General features: G+C 43.7%; 1 protein-coding gene across 1 annotated transcript in view; it reads right to left on the reverse strand.

Moving 5' to 3' along the window:
- Positions 1-391: 391 nt before the first annotated feature.
- Positions 392-17456, reverse strand: part of asap3 (ArfGAP with SH3 domain, ankyrin repeat and PH domain 3) — a 31703-nt gene continuing 14638 nt past the window's right edge. Inside the window, exons 8-26 of the mRNA XM_056296529.1 lie at positions 17146-17221; positions 15692-15778; positions 15417-15526; positions 14380-14449; positions 14089-14176; positions 12901-12949; positions 11658-11824; positions 9463-9596; positions 9228-9319; positions 8619-8799; positions 6810-6895; positions 5854-5969; positions 5642-5709; positions 4862-4963; positions 4391-4616; positions 3575-3872; positions 2838-3066; positions 2459-2590; positions 392-2072 (exon numbers count right to left, since the gene is read on the reverse strand). Coding sequence (XP_056152504.1) covers positions 1998-2072; positions 2459-2590; positions 2838-3066; positions 3575-3872; positions 4391-4616; positions 4862-4963; positions 5642-5709; positions 5854-5969; positions 6810-6895; positions 8619-8799; positions 9228-9319; positions 9463-9596; positions 11658-11824; positions 12901-12949; positions 14089-14176; positions 14380-14449; positions 15417-15526; positions 15692-15778; positions 17146-17221 — 2386 coding nt within the window. The 3' untranslated portion in view covers positions 392-1997. The remainder of the gene's footprint in view (positions 2073-2458; positions 2591-2837; positions 3067-3574; positions 3873-4390; positions 4617-4861; positions 4964-5641; positions 5710-5853; positions 5970-6809; positions 6896-8618; positions 8800-9227; positions 9320-9462; positions 9597-11657; positions 11825-12900; positions 12950-14088; positions 14177-14379; positions 14450-15416; positions 15527-15691; positions 15779-17145; positions 17222-17456) is intronic.

Consider the following 17456-nt stretch of genomic DNA (forward strand, 5'->3'; position numbering starts at 1 on the left):
ATGGTCGGATGTCCCTACAGACAAAATTGGCCGTGTCTGCGGGTGGGAAGCCGGATGTGGGTATGTGTTCTGGTCGGGGGCAGGGGGGACTGGGAGGAATAGCGTGATCCTCCCATGCGCTACGTCCCCCTGGTGGAGCTCCTCATGGTCAGGTGAAAAGAAGCGGCTGGTGACTCCACATGTATCGGAGGAGGCATGTGGTAGTCTGCAGTGCTCCCCGGATCGGCAGAGGGGGTGGAGCAGCAACCGGAACAGCTTGGAAAAGGGAAGTAATTGGCCGGACACAATTGAGGGGAAAAGTGGAGGAAAAAATCCCCCCCCTAAAAAAAATAGATAAAGTCTACATAGTAATCATGAGCACAACTACACAACCAATACTTATATTCAAACTAAGAGAGTACACTACTTTATTATGCATATGTGTATGTTACAACTGTAAAAATACAGTTCTGTACCAATGTGAATGTGATCTAATGTCATAACGATTGCACTTATATATTCAAACATTTGACATAATTCACAAATGAGTTCCTCATTACAATTGTACAAATTTTGTCCTTAAAGCGTGGTCTTTCTCCTCAATCACATGACAATCACATCATACAAGGTCAATCTCATGGGTTTGCTTGTTCATTCATTAACACAGTCAAATAGTGATATCAGATAGAGATAGCCAGGCAGACACCTCTTTAGCCCTTGCCTAAACAGGTGAGCATGCAGGAAATAAACCTGCAGCGCGGTCACCCGTACAGCTTATCAGCTCTGAGTAAACGCAACGGTTGTGGGTGATGCATGCGACACGATATTTCATGATCGCACATTCAACCCTCTCTCAATCTTTTTCATTACCATTTAGACTGCTTATAAAAAAAGAAAAGTTGCCAACAAAACAGTAAGACTGATCGGTAAAGATGATAACATGTCTTTGTATTGCAAAACAAATCAGAAAATATGAAAAATGGGAAATATATACAGTACGCAGGTATAAGATGAATATTTACATTAAAAGCATGAGAGGATTTGTCATAAAATATATTAAGATTGCTGCTACTTGATGCTTATTGGGCATCAAAGTGTAGCAGTTCTTGCTTAGGACAGGATTGATCAGGTGACTTTGGTACTCCTCAGTCCTGCAAGACGAGTATGTGCATATGTGCAAGTCTGCTTGTGTTCATCTGATCTGATATCACATGCGTGCATACAGTTGTGTGTGCGCTTGTATTCATTGAACCAATTGCTACAGCGGAGTGCTGTTACTTACAAGACCTCCTATCTTCAAGTGCTATTTCCTGGCAGAACAGAGACAGTCTCTTTCCTTATATATACTTTCCTTATTCTCCACAGACAGACAACACCCAGAGCCACTGACAAATTAATCTTACCCCTTCTTTCTGCCACTGGCCAGGTAGTGCTGGATTTGTGCCCAAAAATCAGGTTAGGCAGCAGGGCCAAGGTTTCCACCCCACAAAATAATAGCGCTATTGTGTTCATCACAACACATCGACAGGCTAAGCACATGCCTACAGTTTTCCATAGTCCTCTGAGGATTTCATCTCATCGAGCTTAAAGTGCCTTAGGCGGTTTTCCATCTCTGGGATCGGTGAAGCAAATCCCAAAAACTAACCATACAAATTGTGTCAATAATGACCAAATTGACTTTAAAACATATGCGGGAAAAAGTCAACAGGCTGTATGAACAGCAGTGCGTGGCTTAGGGAAACGTATCGCCTGTTTAGTCAGATGTCTGCAGGAGCTTTAAGGGGCTTCAGTTCCCATCCTGGTTTCCTGGATGAATGCCTGTCAGAATGTATAAGGCACTATATCCTCGGTTATTCCTTGGGTCCAATGTCCTTGTGTAGAAATAAACCAAGTTTGCTCAAATCCTCCCGTTCCAGTTCATAATCACATCCAAGAGAACTCCATGGTTTGCAGGTTCATTTTATCTAGTATGAAAAACATACCGAAGTCACTGTACGCCAAGCATAGTCCATGTCCCTTCATTCTCCCAGTTTGTGGACGTAGTTGACAGGGAAGGACCCAATTCTTGATGTGTCTCCTTCTATGTGACCAACCTGCAAACGACAACCCCGATATGTATTCTGATCAGTTTCAGAAATACTATCTCAGTGATTTTTCTTTTTAACATTTCTTTCAGTCATTCATGTTTCTAGACCAGTGTTTCCCAACCCAGTCCTCAAGGAACCCCTATCCTGCAGATTTGCATTGTAACCCTGCATAGGTATCCCTGTTCAACCAATCATCTCACAGCACTTAATTATGCAAGGTGTGCAACATCTGACATTATTCATTGCTGACTGGTTGAATAACTACAAACAGGTTCCTATTCAGGGTTGCAAAGAAAATCTGCAGGATAGGGGTTCCTTGAGTACTGGGTTGGGAAACACTGTTCTAGACAGACAGGAGTTGAGAATAAACAATATATTGCCGTTGCACTTACCCACCAGTGGGGGTCATCAGTGGCTGTAACTACAATAATCTCATCTTTGAAAAAGGCGAGCTGTTCAGAGCTGACCGCCCTACAGTCCACCAGAGCTTTGACACGTTTCTGGCGGGGCCTGATGCCAGAGACCTGGGTGAGATATGAAATAGTTTCATCGGTGTGCCATCAGCAAATTTATATTGACTGTGAAGCCTCACATGCTCGTGTTGGTCTTATACTGGTGGAAACATAACAACCTTTGTATTTGAGGAAAACTAACGACAAACAAATGAAAAGAGAATCATAGACATGTAAGACATGCCCCTACCATATTTTCATCATTACTGCGACTAAAGGCTGAAAAAAATGAACCATGAGTCCCTTTGCGGGTTCTTACCATTGCATTCCTGCGTGGTCGTGGGGCGGGGACCATGACCGGTGAAGAAGATGAAGGTTGTGTGAGAACCGGGCTCAGCGTCTGTGCTGGGGCCAGGCTGGGGCCATTCCCCACTAGACTACAGTACAACTCCTCCTGACTGCCCACACACGTTGGGGACACCACACCACTCTTTCCCTGCCCCGCTCCTCCGTTGCTGGTCCGACGATACGATGTGGTCTTCTCTGAACTGCAAAGAGATTAAGATATCAGATGTATTTGGATTTTGTGGCCAGAGAGGTTCCTCAGTCATACTGAATGGAAGTAAACTGGAGGAAGCTAGAGAATGGAAAATTAAAGTCAACGGTGAATGTGATTTGTTTATCAGTCTTAAGCCAAGTCCAAGATGGAGAAATAATCAATGCAGTGGAAAGAAGAACTGGAGTTGGTCCCCAGGTGCTGCAGCTGCTCACTGCTCCTATACAATAGGATGGGTTCAATGCAGAAGACAAATGTGTTGTAACAACACAATGACAAAATAAAGTGGCTTTAATGGAATGAAATCTCTAATAATTTTTTTAGACTCAGACTTGATTTGTGCAATCTCTTCTCTAGGAAATTGATTTGATATTACAAAGAAGATTGGGTAAGATATGTTGTGCTCCAAAAGATGGCAGTGCAAGGCAAATTAAAAACGTGGGTGTAGCCAAACATGCTTTACTAGGTGTTTTGGTAGCAGTGAAGCGCTGCCGTCTCACCTCACAGGCCCTATGTGGTTCTGAGAGGATGTTGAAGCGATGCTGCTTTGAGAACCAGAACCAGAACCAGACTGACCCTCCCAGGACATGCACTGCCTCTGTCCCCTTGGCAGGGCTCCCTGTGCGTGGGGAGATCTTGGTGGTCTGGCCCCCTGGCCCTGCGTCTCTTGACTGGGGGACGGAGGGCTGTGTCTAGCCTGAATCTGGTGACTGGATGGCTGGGAGGGCGGGTTTGAGCAGCGCCTTGGGACGTGGTTTCCTTCTTGGCTGGTGACAGAGATCTGGGGATCCGAGCGACCTGCCAAGGGAGAACAGCGTTCAAATAGCAAATGATATTAAAACAAGAAATAAATAACATGATGAAATAAAACTAAAACACAACTACACATCTCAGTTTTCATGTAAGAGTTTTGGAACAAGTAGGATATCGATGATATTCAGGAGTTGAAAGCTGTGTGTGAATCTATTATTTACACCTGCTATGAGGAGTTATTCACTAATTATTTATCTGTCTTAATTTAATTTCGATGCCTCTATATGACCGACATAAGCAAATGAGACCATCAGCAAGATTAGAGATACATTACCTAATTGCTGCATAAAACCTGTTTTTCCAAAATATGACTCCATCTTTCAAGACAGATGCACAAGCTACCAGAGAGTGAGTATGGATCTTTGCGATAACAGACGATGCTTATACAAAACAGTGATTTCTCTGTGAAACAGTACCACTTTTGTCCACAGGGTGCACAAATTCAACAAAAAAATCTAAAACCCGTCATAGCAGCTTTAAAAAAAAAAGTATTTGAAGTTCACCTCTTTGGATGGATTTAGCTGGCAACGGTGGTGGCATGGAGCCTCCAGATGGAGCGCTATTGGCAGGAGGGTTTCCATACAGGAAGTCCAGGTTCTCATAGGTCTGACAGGGCCTGCCTCCCGTATTTGCGTTTGCACCATTGACCATGCTACAGCGGGCGGACGACGCCCTGACAGCTCCATTTGAGGGAAGAGGAGAGCGACGGCTTCTGGACGATGGGCTTGTCTGAAAGAGAGAAACACAGGGTTCGATCTCTGTAGTTTGTCCTTAACCGTAATGGTTTGTCTAATTTCATCATGTTTATTCAAAGTAAGAGAAGAGCTCAAACTGGGAGAAACTGTAAATCGCATTCTGATTCCACCTCAAATTTTGCAAGACTCAAAGCGCAAGGACACAAGATGACAGGGAAATTCAGAGACTACATGTGTGGATTTCTCACATGGATCTGGTGTTTTGTGCTGTGTTTTTACCCTCTCATCCAGGTCATCCTCACTGTCATACAGCTCCTGAGTCTCCCACAAGAAATCCACATGGATCTGAGAGTTGAACTTCCCACTTTGTGCCAGCTCCAACTAAACCACACACACACACACACACACACACACACACACACACACACACACACACACACACACACACACACACACACACACACACACACACACACACACACACACACACAAAAGGACAAAGACTCAAAATACTGAGTGGAATACTGTTTCTACTAAGAAAAACGTGTACACTTGCACATTAACGCCAACATTAACAGACAAATGTCCGGTAACAATAAAAACTCTGATGGCACAACTATGAGTTGCCCTTCTAGGAGCTTACATTAAATTTTGGCAATTTGCATACTGTAAGACTCAGGTTGCATTGCACAATAAAACAGGATATTGAGGGGGGAAAGGCCTAATTCTACAGGGCGGATGGCCGGTACAAAAATAAAGCCAGTAAATGATACACACTGGGAGCTGATGAGGATAGGATTCGTCATATTGGGAGTTTGTTCTTAGCTCAGCTCTGTTGTCCTGGGAGTTTTTTTTAAAGGTACTGTTTCCAGCTGTGGGATTTGTTTTTGTTTTTTTTCTTCTTCTTTTTTGTCAGTTAGGAAGTTAGCTCTCTGTGAGGTATGTAAATGTCGCAACTTGATTCTTTGGTTAAATCTGACTGCCAACAAAGCGTGCGGTTCTTGAATACAAAAAAAGAAGCATTTCACTTCAGTGGAATAAGGTGACGAGAGGTCTCACCAGCTCAATGCACTGGGTGTGTTGCAGCCTTCTGGCGATATCCAGAGCTGTCTCTCCTGCTGAGTTCACTGAACGAACACAGGGAATAAATCATTAACACATTTGCCAACTGGACTGTGCATGTGCGTGTGCATATGGGCATACGTGTGTGTGTGTGTGTGTGTATGTACATATGGGCATGTGTGTGTGTGTGTGTGGCTGGGTGTGAGTACCTGTGTGAAGGGCAGCTTTTCCTTTAAGCAGCAGTTTGAGAGACTCGGGCTTGTGGTGTTGAACACTGTAGTGGAGAGCAGTGTTTCCCTCTGTCGTTCTCTTCTCCAGACAGTTACTGTCATGTGAACAAAACCCAGCAAGCAGACAGACAGAGAAACAGGTAGACGGAAAAACATTTAGACTTTTGTCTCCAAAACAGCGAAGTCATAGAACCACCCTAACAGCCTCAGCTCCCTAGTCAGACCGAACATGTTTGACGGAGCATTAAAACTGTGTTTGGCAGGTGTGAATATGACCTCATTTACACCCGGTATTCACATCCTATGTGCGTCAGTATGTCTTATCTGGATAACGGAAAAAATCTTGGCGCAAGGTATAAACACACAAATTGTAATGTGAATGTGATTAGATCTGCAGGCCCACCACGAGGATTTAGCCTAATGTAGTTTGTGTAGTTTCGTTTCAGCCAGAGGTAAATGCAGTCGTTAAAGTGTGCACACTTTGGAGAGAAAGTGCCACCCAGGGGGATACAAACATCATCACCGCAGCCGGTAGTTAAACATATTGTGGCTCTTTAAGGATGCCATCTCCTCAGAGCTAGCCAACAAACCATTCCCACAGTAGTAAACAAGTGGCTGTGGTAACGTTTACAGCCATCGCAAAGATGATCACTGAAAAACAAAATGTTATTTTTGTTGGCCCAAAGGACACTTCCACCGGTTCTTCTGATGTCGTTTTGTTTGGCTGTTGTTTTCGATGACGGCTGACAGACTTTGCACCTTCCCCATCCACTCCTTCACTTTGAATGGCGCACCGATACGATCGCAATGTGCACACAACAAGACCGCATATTCAAACTTGGGTTCATGCACAAGGCCGGACCAGTTGGTTTATTATCTGGGTACGGATGCATGGTAGTACCAGGTGTAAGGCTGATGACCGCTCAGCGTCTGACCTGTTCTGGATGAGGAAGTCCACCAGTGCCAGAGAACTCTTCTCCTCCAGACGCACAGAGAGGTGGAGGGCAGTCTCTCTGATGTCCTAGAATAGGAAGAGCAATGCAGAGTATGTATTTGCCCAAAATGGTGACCCATAAAATTATTTTGACTTTGACAGAACATGGTGACTGACAGTTACCTGCCTACATTGGCCGCCTCAGGTGTGCAAAGTCATTTCACTCATATTTTGAACATCAAGAGAATAAAAGAAATAATACTCTTAATACATTTTTTTTCAAATTTCCCCCCCTTTTTCTCCCCAATTGTACCTGGCCAATTACCCCGCTCTCTGGAGCTGTCCCTGTCTCTGCTCCACCCCCTCTGTCGATCCGGGGAGGGCTGCAGACTACCGCATGCCTCCTCCGATACATGTGGAGTCGCCAGCCGCTTCTTTTCACCAGACAGTGAGGAGTTTCGCAAGGGGGACATAGCATGTGGGAGGATCATGCTATTCCCCCCAGTTCCCCCTCCCCCCCGAACAGGTGCCCCGACCGACCAGAGGAGGCGTTAGTGCAGTGACCAGGACACATACCCACATCCGACTTCCCACCCGCAGACACGGTCAATTGTGTCTGTAGGGATGCCCGACCGAGCCGGAGGTAACATGAGGATTTAAACCGGCGATCCCCGTGTTGGTAGGCAATGGAATAGACTGCCATGCCACCTGGACACCCTGCAATATGCTAATACATTTTTATATCATCGATTGAAATGATTTTGCTAATTTTCTGGCAACAAATACACTGAAAAAAGCTGGGCTGCTAGTGCTAACAGAGAAGCTAATACCATAATTCACTGCTCATTAATCCACTGGTACATGTGCCAGAAGTGAAAACACTAGTTAGATTTCCCTTTTGTTGTTCCAAATGATATCCACCAAAATGTATTTGACTTAAGCAAATCCATGTGTTTATGTAAACCGAAACGAAAAGAGAGACACGTATACGCACACACACACACACACACACACGGACATGGACACAGATGGAGACAAATGAATGAGTAATTCAATGAACTTGTCTCCCTCATTCTCTAGAGACATGAGCTCTGACCCAAAAGCTGAAATAATAAATGAAGGCCAGCTAACAAACACACACATACACCATACACACACGCATATACACACACACAATCTCCTCACACTCCTTGAAAAGGAAGTGGCTGACGAGAGGAGGCAGAATATGATTAAAGAAAAAGAAGAAGAGGCGTGGAAAAGAGGAAGTGTAGCTAGTATTTTAAGAGAGAGCTAAGGGAGGGGGAACAAGATGAGAGGACGGAGAGAGAAAAAAGACGGAGGAATTGGATTAGAGGCCAAAGAGATGGCAGGGCTGATTGACTTACTGCTGAGGCCTCTAACTGACTACCCACATGCAGAAACAACCCGAGACAACAACAATTAACATCCTGTAACATCCCACACACCCCATGACGTCTTACTCAGTAAAGTGTTGGACTTTATCCATAGTAGTGACAAACACAAAATCTCTAGCTGATGACTATGTGCGCTACACAGTGTGTGTGTGTGTGTGTGTGTGTGTGTGTGTGTGTGTGTGTGTGTGTGTGTGTGTGTGCGAGCACATGTAAGAGTTAGGTCTTGAATACGTTGGTTGGGTTACCCTGCTTAGACGTTACTTAGCAGAAAGTCATTTGATTTCATCTCAACGGTTTTCACTCTTAGTGTCCATGTGCTTCCTTACATACTGTCATGCCCAGAGAGGAGAGAACTCTGGGAGAAATACTGGCCTGCGGGAGTAAACTCTCTTTACCTTCCCATCGGGCACGGCGAGCGGTTTGGCCAGGTCCCCTCCCTCGGCGTAGAGCTGTAGAAGGGAAGTGAGGTCCCGACTCCTCGCGGCATCATAAACCCGGGAAGGTTCTGCTTCCTCTCTCCGCAGGACGTAGCGACGCTCCGCATACTTTGCTACAATGTACTCCTTTCTGGCATTCCTGGTTGCCATAACGATAAAGGGGAGGGGATAGTTTAAGGATTAAAAAAGCATCACAACATGTTTATTATCAGCTGTTGTTGTCGTTGTTGTTTAAATGACCAAGATCTTTTTTTTCTATTGGTGGTAGTCTATCTGGATCAAAGTTCCTCTCACTTATTTTTTTTCTCTTTTATTCTATGGAAGAAAAAACTTTCAAAATACAACACACATATAGCAAACAAATAGGGGAATAAAACATTTCACGAACCCATCGAAATCTACAAAATCAAAGATTACAGCACAGGTCGACAAAACAGAAAATAGTGAGGTAACCTGTAGGCCTCGGCGTGGCTTCCAGCCTACACCCCCCCACCACCACCACCACCACCACCACCAAATCAAAGAAATCGAACAAAAACTACACATAAACCACACACAAGATCTCACATGTCACTTTGTGGGAGTGGCTTGATAGAGTCATTGGGAAGGCCTGCTTCCATGATGTCATTGAATCTGGTGTTGCCGATGCTGACCGCCAGCTACAGATAGACAGATACACAAACACAACATTCACACATCATTCTGTCACTGTGTGTTATGCATGTTCACACGTGTACATGCATGCATCGGTTTGTGTACGTGTGTGTGTGTGTGTGTGTGTGTGTGTGTGTGTTATTCGTACCAGTAGCTCAGAGGTGCTGAGTACATCCAGCGTTAGAGACTGGATCCTGGAGTAATGTACTCCCAGTTCTCTGTGGATCCCAGAACATTCAATACAGGTCAGGATGCCCAGGTTGGTGGATAGCCAGGTAGGATCTGTGTGTGTGTGTGAGAGAGAGAGAGGGGGGGGAGAGGGGAGGTAAGTGAAAAAGTATGCTAGTTGGTCGAAATATTTGCTCTGGCTTCTAAATCAGTTTCACTTGCTTCAGGACTTTTTCTATTTTGGGTCTTAAAACAAAGTAGAGGGCAGGGCAGATGGTGCAGACAGTGTTAGGAAAATGGCAATAAAATAGCTTTAAGATAACTGAGCAATAAGGTGGGACAACACTGTCTTATTTAACCTTCATATATGTTTACTTTTCACCTTGTCCATTGATACAATGTCCTAATAATGATGCAATCTAAAAAACAATGACTGTCAGCCACCAGAGACAAGATTCTGTATTTGTTGCGTGTCATTATAAAAGTATAAGAGATTCTGTATTTGTTGCATGTCATTATAAAAGTATAAGAGATTCTGTAATTGTTGCGTGTCATTATAAAAGTATGAGAGATTCTGTATTTGTTGCGTGTCATTATAAAGGTATGAGAGATTTTGTATTTGTTGCGTGTCATTATAAAAATATGAGAAATTCTGTATTTGTTGCGTGTCATTATAAAAGTATAAGAGATTCATTCTGTATTTGTTGCGTGTCATTATAAAAGTATGAGATTCTGTATTTGTTGCATGTCATTATAAAAGTATAAGAGATTCTGTATTTGTTGCGTGTCATTATAAAAGTATGAGAGATTCTTTATTTGTTGTGTGTCATTATAAAAGTATGAGAGATTCTGTATTTGTCGCATGTAATTATAAAAGTATGAGAGATTTTGTATTTGTTGCGTGTCATTATAAAAATATGAGAAATTCTGTATTTGTTGCGTGTCATAAAAGTATAAGAGATTCATTCTGTATTTGTTGCGTGTCATTATAAAAGTATGAGATTCTATATTTGTTGCATGTCATTATAAAAGTATAAGAGATTCTGTATTTGTTGCATGTCATTATAAAAGTATGAGAGATTCTTTATTTGTTGTGTGTCATTATAAAAGTATGAGAGATTCTGTATTTGTTGCATGTCATTATAAAAGTATAAGAGATTCTGTATTTGTTGCGTGTCATTATAAAAGTATGAGAGATTCTTTATTTGTTGTGTGTCATTATAAAAGTATGAGAGATTCTGTATTTGTTGCGTGTCATTATAAAAGTATGAGAGATTCTGTATTTGTTGCATGTCATTATAAAAGTATGAGAGATTCTGTATTTGTTGCGTGTCATTATACAAATATGAGAAATTCTGTATTTGTTGCGTGTCACTATAAAAATATGAGAGATTCTGTATTTGTTGCGTGTCATTATAAAAGTATAAGAGATTCTGTGTTGCATGTCACTATAAAAGTATAAGAGATTCTGTATTTGTTGCGTGTCATTATAAAAGTATGAGAGATTCTGTATATGTTGCGTGTCATTATAAAAGTATAAGAGATTTTGTATTCGTTGCGTGTCATTATAAAAGTATGAGAGATTCTGTATTTGTTGCGTGTCATTATAAAAGTATGAGAGATTCTGTATTTGTTGCGTGTCATTATAAAAGTATAAGAGATTCTGTATTTGTTGCGTGTCATTATAAAAGTATAAGAGATTCTGTATTTGTTGCGTGTCATTATAAAAGTATAAGAGATTCTGTATTTGTTGCATGTCATTATAAAAGTATGAGAGATTCTGTATTTGTTGCGTGTCATTATAAAAGTATAAGAGGGTAAAATTATTGAGTTTCGGCTCCTCAGCACTGCAGCAACAATAGTAACTGAACAACAACAAAACAGAACAAAAAAACAGCAACAATAATTGTGTGTGATGTATGTAAGGTGCTGTGTGTGTGTGTGTGTGTGTGTGTGTGTGTAGGCCCAGCCCCAATAAATGTGCACCTGTGTGTGTGTGTAGTTGTCTGCATATCCGTACGTGTCTGTGCATGCCAAGCTACCTCTGTGTGTGCGCGTGTGTGTGTGTGTGTGTGTGTGTGTGTGTGTGTGTGTGTGTGTGTGTGTGTGTGTGTGTGTGTGTGTGTGTGTGAACCGATGATCCGTTGGTTGTTGTCTTTTGTGGTATTGTCTGACCTGGTGCTCCGCAGTCGGCGCAAGCCTCATTGCCGGGCATGTGTCGTAGTTCGGTGATGATGGCTCGGGAGAGTTCCTGGAGCCCGCTGTCTTGCAGGTGGAGTTGGTCTCCTCCTAATGCCGTGTTCAGGGCCTCCTCCTTACTGTTCTGTAACACCGACACCCAACTAAAGGACACACACACACACACACACACACACACACACACACACACACACACACAGAGTTAATGTTATGTCAGTGTCTCTTGTTCATAAGAAGGAAGGAAAAATATTAGATTGTTATCTCTTTTGTACTGACGTGTTTAAATGATGGACAGTGCAAAGTCACCAGATGCTGTATGGGAGCACATAAGGCGAGGGAAGACAAAGGATCGGCCATGTTATTTGCCCCTGCGGCCAAAAATAGCAATTGTTCGTTTAACCAAAACCACCTGTTGGGTTGCTTAGTCATCACCGTGCCACTTTCATTTGTTACATAAAAGTCCTACCACCGACATTCACCCTCAACCTCATGTCCTTAACTTCTCATGCTCCTCTCTCCTGCAGCCCTCCCCTCCATTCCTCTCATCTTTGCCTTTCTCCCCTCTGTAACTTCATGCAGCACATCACATCAAAACGTCTGCCTGGAGACCAACCCACAAGGAAATGTGGGAGATGTAAACCTCCATAGACTTGCATGCTGCATGCAAGCATGTGCCGGCACACAGCATGCACACTCACTCTCTCTCTCTCACACACACACACAAGAGCGCACTCTGTTCTCTTGCTCGGCTCTGCGGCTGGAGAGCGCGGTCCCACCCAACACCAGCTGGGCTGGGGGGCTCCTAAAGGAAAGCTCTGTCTTCTTCTCTGTCTGTTGCTCTCCCAGTTTGTTTTTTGTTCATCGGCCCTGCTTGTTTCACCCTTTCTGTCTCTTTGTGAGACTTCCTGTCTTCTTAACTGTAATTGAAAATCTCTCTATGCATCCAACGCGATAACAATTTCATGGCACACATTGGACTCAACTTTGCCTACATCCAAAAACAGAATCAGTCCCTCTTCGTGAATAAATCCTGTCTGAATGAACTGTTTTTTTTATTTTGCATGGATACCATGCAACTACATCTTTATGTCCTATCTGCTCTCAGAAACAAAGGTGCATGTAAAAACATGCTCAAACAATGAGTCAGCACTCGAAATAAAGAACGTGACAAAGCAAGCCTAGAACTGATGGTGGTGTTAGAGATGCTTCGAATGCTTACATCATACATTCCTGCTCATCCTCCGCCTGAAAATGGTACGTCCGATTGTCTGGAGGGGAGAGAGGGAAAAATGACAGCATGGTTAGACGGCGTGAGTGATCTGTGTCAGAAAAGAAGGAGCGAAGAAGTTGCATTGTGTGATGAAAGAAAAAGAGAAGTATGCAGGTTAAAGCAGTTTTTTTTCTGCCTTTTTCTCCCCAACTTTATCCGGCCAATTACCCCACTCTTCCGAGCCATCTCGGTCGCTGCTCCATCTCCTCTACCAATCCGGGGAGGGCTGCAGACTACCACATATCTCCTCTAATACATGTAGAGTCGCCAGCCGCTTCTTTTCCCCTGAGAGTGAGGAGTCTCACCAGGGGGGACATGGCACGTAGGAGGATCACGCTATTCCCCCCAGTTCCCCCTCCCCCTCCCCTAACAGACACCAAGACTGACCAGAGGACGCATTAGTGCAGCGACCAGGACACGTACCCACATCCGGCTTCCCACCTGCAGACATGCCCAATGTACCTGTAGGGACGCCAGACCAAGCCGCAGGTAACACAGGGATTCGAACCAGAGATCCTCGTGTTGGTAGGCAACGGAATACACTGCCATACTACCCAGATGCCCCGTTAAAGCAGTTTTTAAGCAATGGTAAAGAGTGTGCATGATTGGATGGTGCATGAACCAGACAACCATGTTTCCGCCCAAATTTTGAGTTAAAAAGGCAAACTTTTGTGTGCTTCCATTAACTGGTCCTAAGCAATTAAGCAATCTTCCCATGTTTGTGTCAGACTACATCATTAAAAACTGAAGAAGAAAAAAAGAAAGACGACAATGTGAAACAACATTCAGGGCAAGCTTTCCTCCATAATGTGATGTGTTTCCAATTAAAACAGGATATTAGGGTGGCTTTTCTTATTCAGAACTTTAAAGTAAACATAAACATAGCTAGACGGGAACACCACAGATTCAAATCTGTTTCATATCACAACAGTGTAAAATAAATCACAATCTATGAAGTCAATGCCTGATCAAAGTGTGTATGATCACAATTAGCAGTAATTTGGAGGTCAATAGAAGAGACAGGGGGCATTGACACAGCTGTGCTGCAAATGACTCCGACACACTTTTATGGCTTTTATTGGTGCAGAGAAGTCTGGAGAGTAAAATGTAGGGGGCAAAGGTCAGGGATGAACCTACGAGTGACCAGGTCAAAGGTCTTCTTTTCCTCAGGGTTGGGCCGCACCTGACAGGTCAACAAGTTCAATTTGGCCGGCGGCCTATTGATCTGAGGACAGACACAGACACATAAACACAGGTCAAGGGTGAGTTATTGTTGGCGTTAGCTAGTTTGCTACATGCATTTGCACAGAATTCGACTGAGACACAGACAATAGAGTGGCTATGAGGTCAAAAGAGGCGGAAAGATTTTAATCACTGCTGAGTTAATGCCGATTGTCCACATCTTTTGTTCCATTCATCATCTCTCACCGTGCTGTGGGATATGGTCAAGCAGCCATATTTGACCCCGCACTTCCTTTTCTGCCACACCTTCCTAATCCTGTCGCAAGAGCAACCAAAGGAGAAAAGCAAACATATGAGAAAAAACTACAGAAGTTCAACTCAAATCATACTAGCAGCATAGTAGTATAAGCCCAGAGATTTCTTTATGGCACGTTGGGAAGAAAACAAGGTTAGCATGCAGTGTACCATCGCATCGAGTGGTGGTAACCTACACTCTGTGCTGGCCCAACTCGTTCCTGTTCACACTGCCTCGGTGCTGTTTTTGTTACCTTAATTGAATCAGGTGAAATGGCTGAGAACATACTGTTTTGTGTCAGTGACTGGGGGGGATGTTTATTCTACTCCGGTCTCACCAATAGCCCTACTGAACCACATCCTCTCATCTTATCGCCCTGTAATCTCACTCTGTGATGCATGCATGTCTATGTGCGCATGTGGGTGTACGACCCAAAAGCTGGACGTGCTCCTTTAGCAAGTCTGCCAAAACACTCCGGAGGAGGGGCCCCTGCATGAATCTTCACCCAACCATAATGAAGACCAGCTGGGGTTGTAAAGTCTGATTTCCCCCTGCTCTCTCTCCATGCTTTTCCCATTTATGCTCCACCCAGCTCTGAGACAGAGAGGCAACTTACTTCAATATCCATAGTTGGTGCTCCACATTCACCTCCTTTTGTCAACAAATCCACTATTTCCTAGTTTGTACTCAATCTTATACATATATATATTAGGTCTTAATGCATTTTGCTCACTACACAAGTTCTATTTTCTTATCAGCCAAACTATTTGTCGTTAATCAACTCATCTTTGTGATGTTATACTTTATCGATGGGGTGGAAAAGCAGAGAGAGAGAGAGAGAGAGAGAGAGAGAGAGAGAGAGAGAGAGAGAGAGAGAGAGAGAGAGAGAGAGAGAGAGAGAAACAGGACACAATGTGGTGGCCTAAAAGGACCCCACCCTGAACCCCCACCCCTGCCTCCGTCTATACTTTCATGACACCATACCCACCCATCACTCTTCTTCAGCAGAAAACCAGATTTTTCTGTCCCGTACTTCTTGTTGCCTTGGGGTTGATGGATGCTGTAGCCACTGCCAGAGTTCTTCCTATTCAGGTATTCCTAACAAAACAGATGGCATAGGCATTGGGACTCCACTCACAACAGTAACCCCATGTCCCTACGAGTTACTCCACTCACCACAGAAGATTTGAAAAAGTGTAAAAGGCAATAGGGATTACAAAATTAAAGAAGCGGAAGAACCGGACCCACTAATAGCAAACACACCTCTTTCCCTTCCACTTGTAGGAGCAGTCGGAGAGAGTCCCTCAACTGCAACAACTGTCGCACCTCCTCATCCTGGTCTACGCGTATCTGCAACACAAACACAATTGCATGCGCACACACGCACACACATGCATGCGCGCGTGCACACACATGCACGCACACACACGCATACACACACACACGTGCACACACACGTGCACAGAGACCAGCACAGAGAGGTTAGTTCAATCAACTGCAGCAAATGGCTTTATTGCAGGCTTTATTACAGGTACAGCATGTTTTTGGCAGAACAACAAACATCTTCTGTGTTCAAAAGGCTATAGTATGTTCCCCTGATGTTTCCTTTAGCTGTGGGTGTGGAGCAGCAATACATCAGAGCTTTTCAGAGTGTCTGGAATAATGCAGAGTAATGCTGAGGACAACAGTGTGTCGTCTTCAAGGGAATGAGGCTTTTTGTGTTAAAGCAGCAGTCTCTTTTTCTTTTGTCTTGCCTGTGCAAGAGTTAGTTTATCAGAAATATTTGAGCTTTTTTTTTTCTCCCCCCCTTGGAACCATAACACAAGCCTTTATTTGAATCTTTTCCCAATTTTCCTCTCAAGGCCGAGGTCTGGCATGTCTGGGCTAGTGTCTGTTCTTCCATGCAGAACCAGAAAAACCGCTAACGTTTCCAGCATCATAGTCAAGTGCCTGTTCCCTGCACTCTGTGCAGAGCCAGGGACAAGGCTGGATCTGTGTGCACTGCAAACCTGTCAGCGAGGTTAGAGAAATAGGTGTGTGCTAGTAAAGAATTAAAATGTGGGGATGCTTTCAGTTTCATCTTTTGGAAATGGGACCCATAACCAAGATGTGCCTCCAACAACCGTCTGCCTGTGGGTCCAGTTTGGAAAATTCCAGAAGGGAGAGAGAAGCTGAGGTTTTGGCAGTTATAACGGTGAAATAGTGCTTCAGCTTACCAAAGTGTTGTGTAAGGAATTAGAATTCCATGTGATTTACAGTAAAAGCATTTTTAGTGTCTGCATGAGTCCAGTTTTATCTATTATTATGTCTGAACAGGGGATGACAATTGAAAAAAAATGCACTCATGTGTCTATATGTTTGTACAGGTGTGCATGTGCGCGCGTGTGTGTGTGTGTGTGTGTGTGTGTGCATGTGCGAGTTCTAGCGATAAGGTCAACCTGAGACTGTCACATGATTAGATGGTAAACAAGGTGCTGCAAATGGAGTAGAAGCTAACCTTTGATCACACAGTCAGTAGGCTAACCTTATAACAGGTACTAACATCATAACGCAGATCACCATGAAGAAGAGGATTTGCAGGCGTCAGACTCTTCAATTTCACACTTATCTGTAAATAGATGAAGGGGACTAACGTCGCATTATGGTGAGCGGACTCACGAGCTGACGGCATGTCTGTCGGATACAGAGAAACCCAACAGTAGCCCTTGTGTATTTACCGTGTGCACAGATGCAGCTAGCTTCTCGACAAAGGGGGTGAGGTTCTCAGCTGCTTTCAGTCCGTCCTGAAAGAAACTGCGCCCACAAAAACACCAAATGCTGAGTCATGGTAGCACTTCGGTTAGAAAAACAAAAATATTCCTCTTTTCACCAGCCAAAACATCATATGCCGGGGCTGTGTAAGCTTCCTCTTATACCACATAAAACACTTAGTCAGGTTAAAATGGGTAAACGGCTAACAAGAGTAATAATAGCTTGTAAAAGTAAGACAAAACCGAACAACCTCAAATTTTTATGCAAAACAAAACCT

The sequence above is a fragment of the Lampris incognitus genome, chromosome 16 (genome assembly GCF_029633865.1).
Source record: "Lampris incognitus isolate fLamInc1 chromosome 16, fLamInc1.hap2, whole genome shotgun sequence".
NCBI lineage: Eukaryota > Metazoa > Chordata > Actinopteri > Lampriformes > Lampridae > Lampris > Lampris incognitus.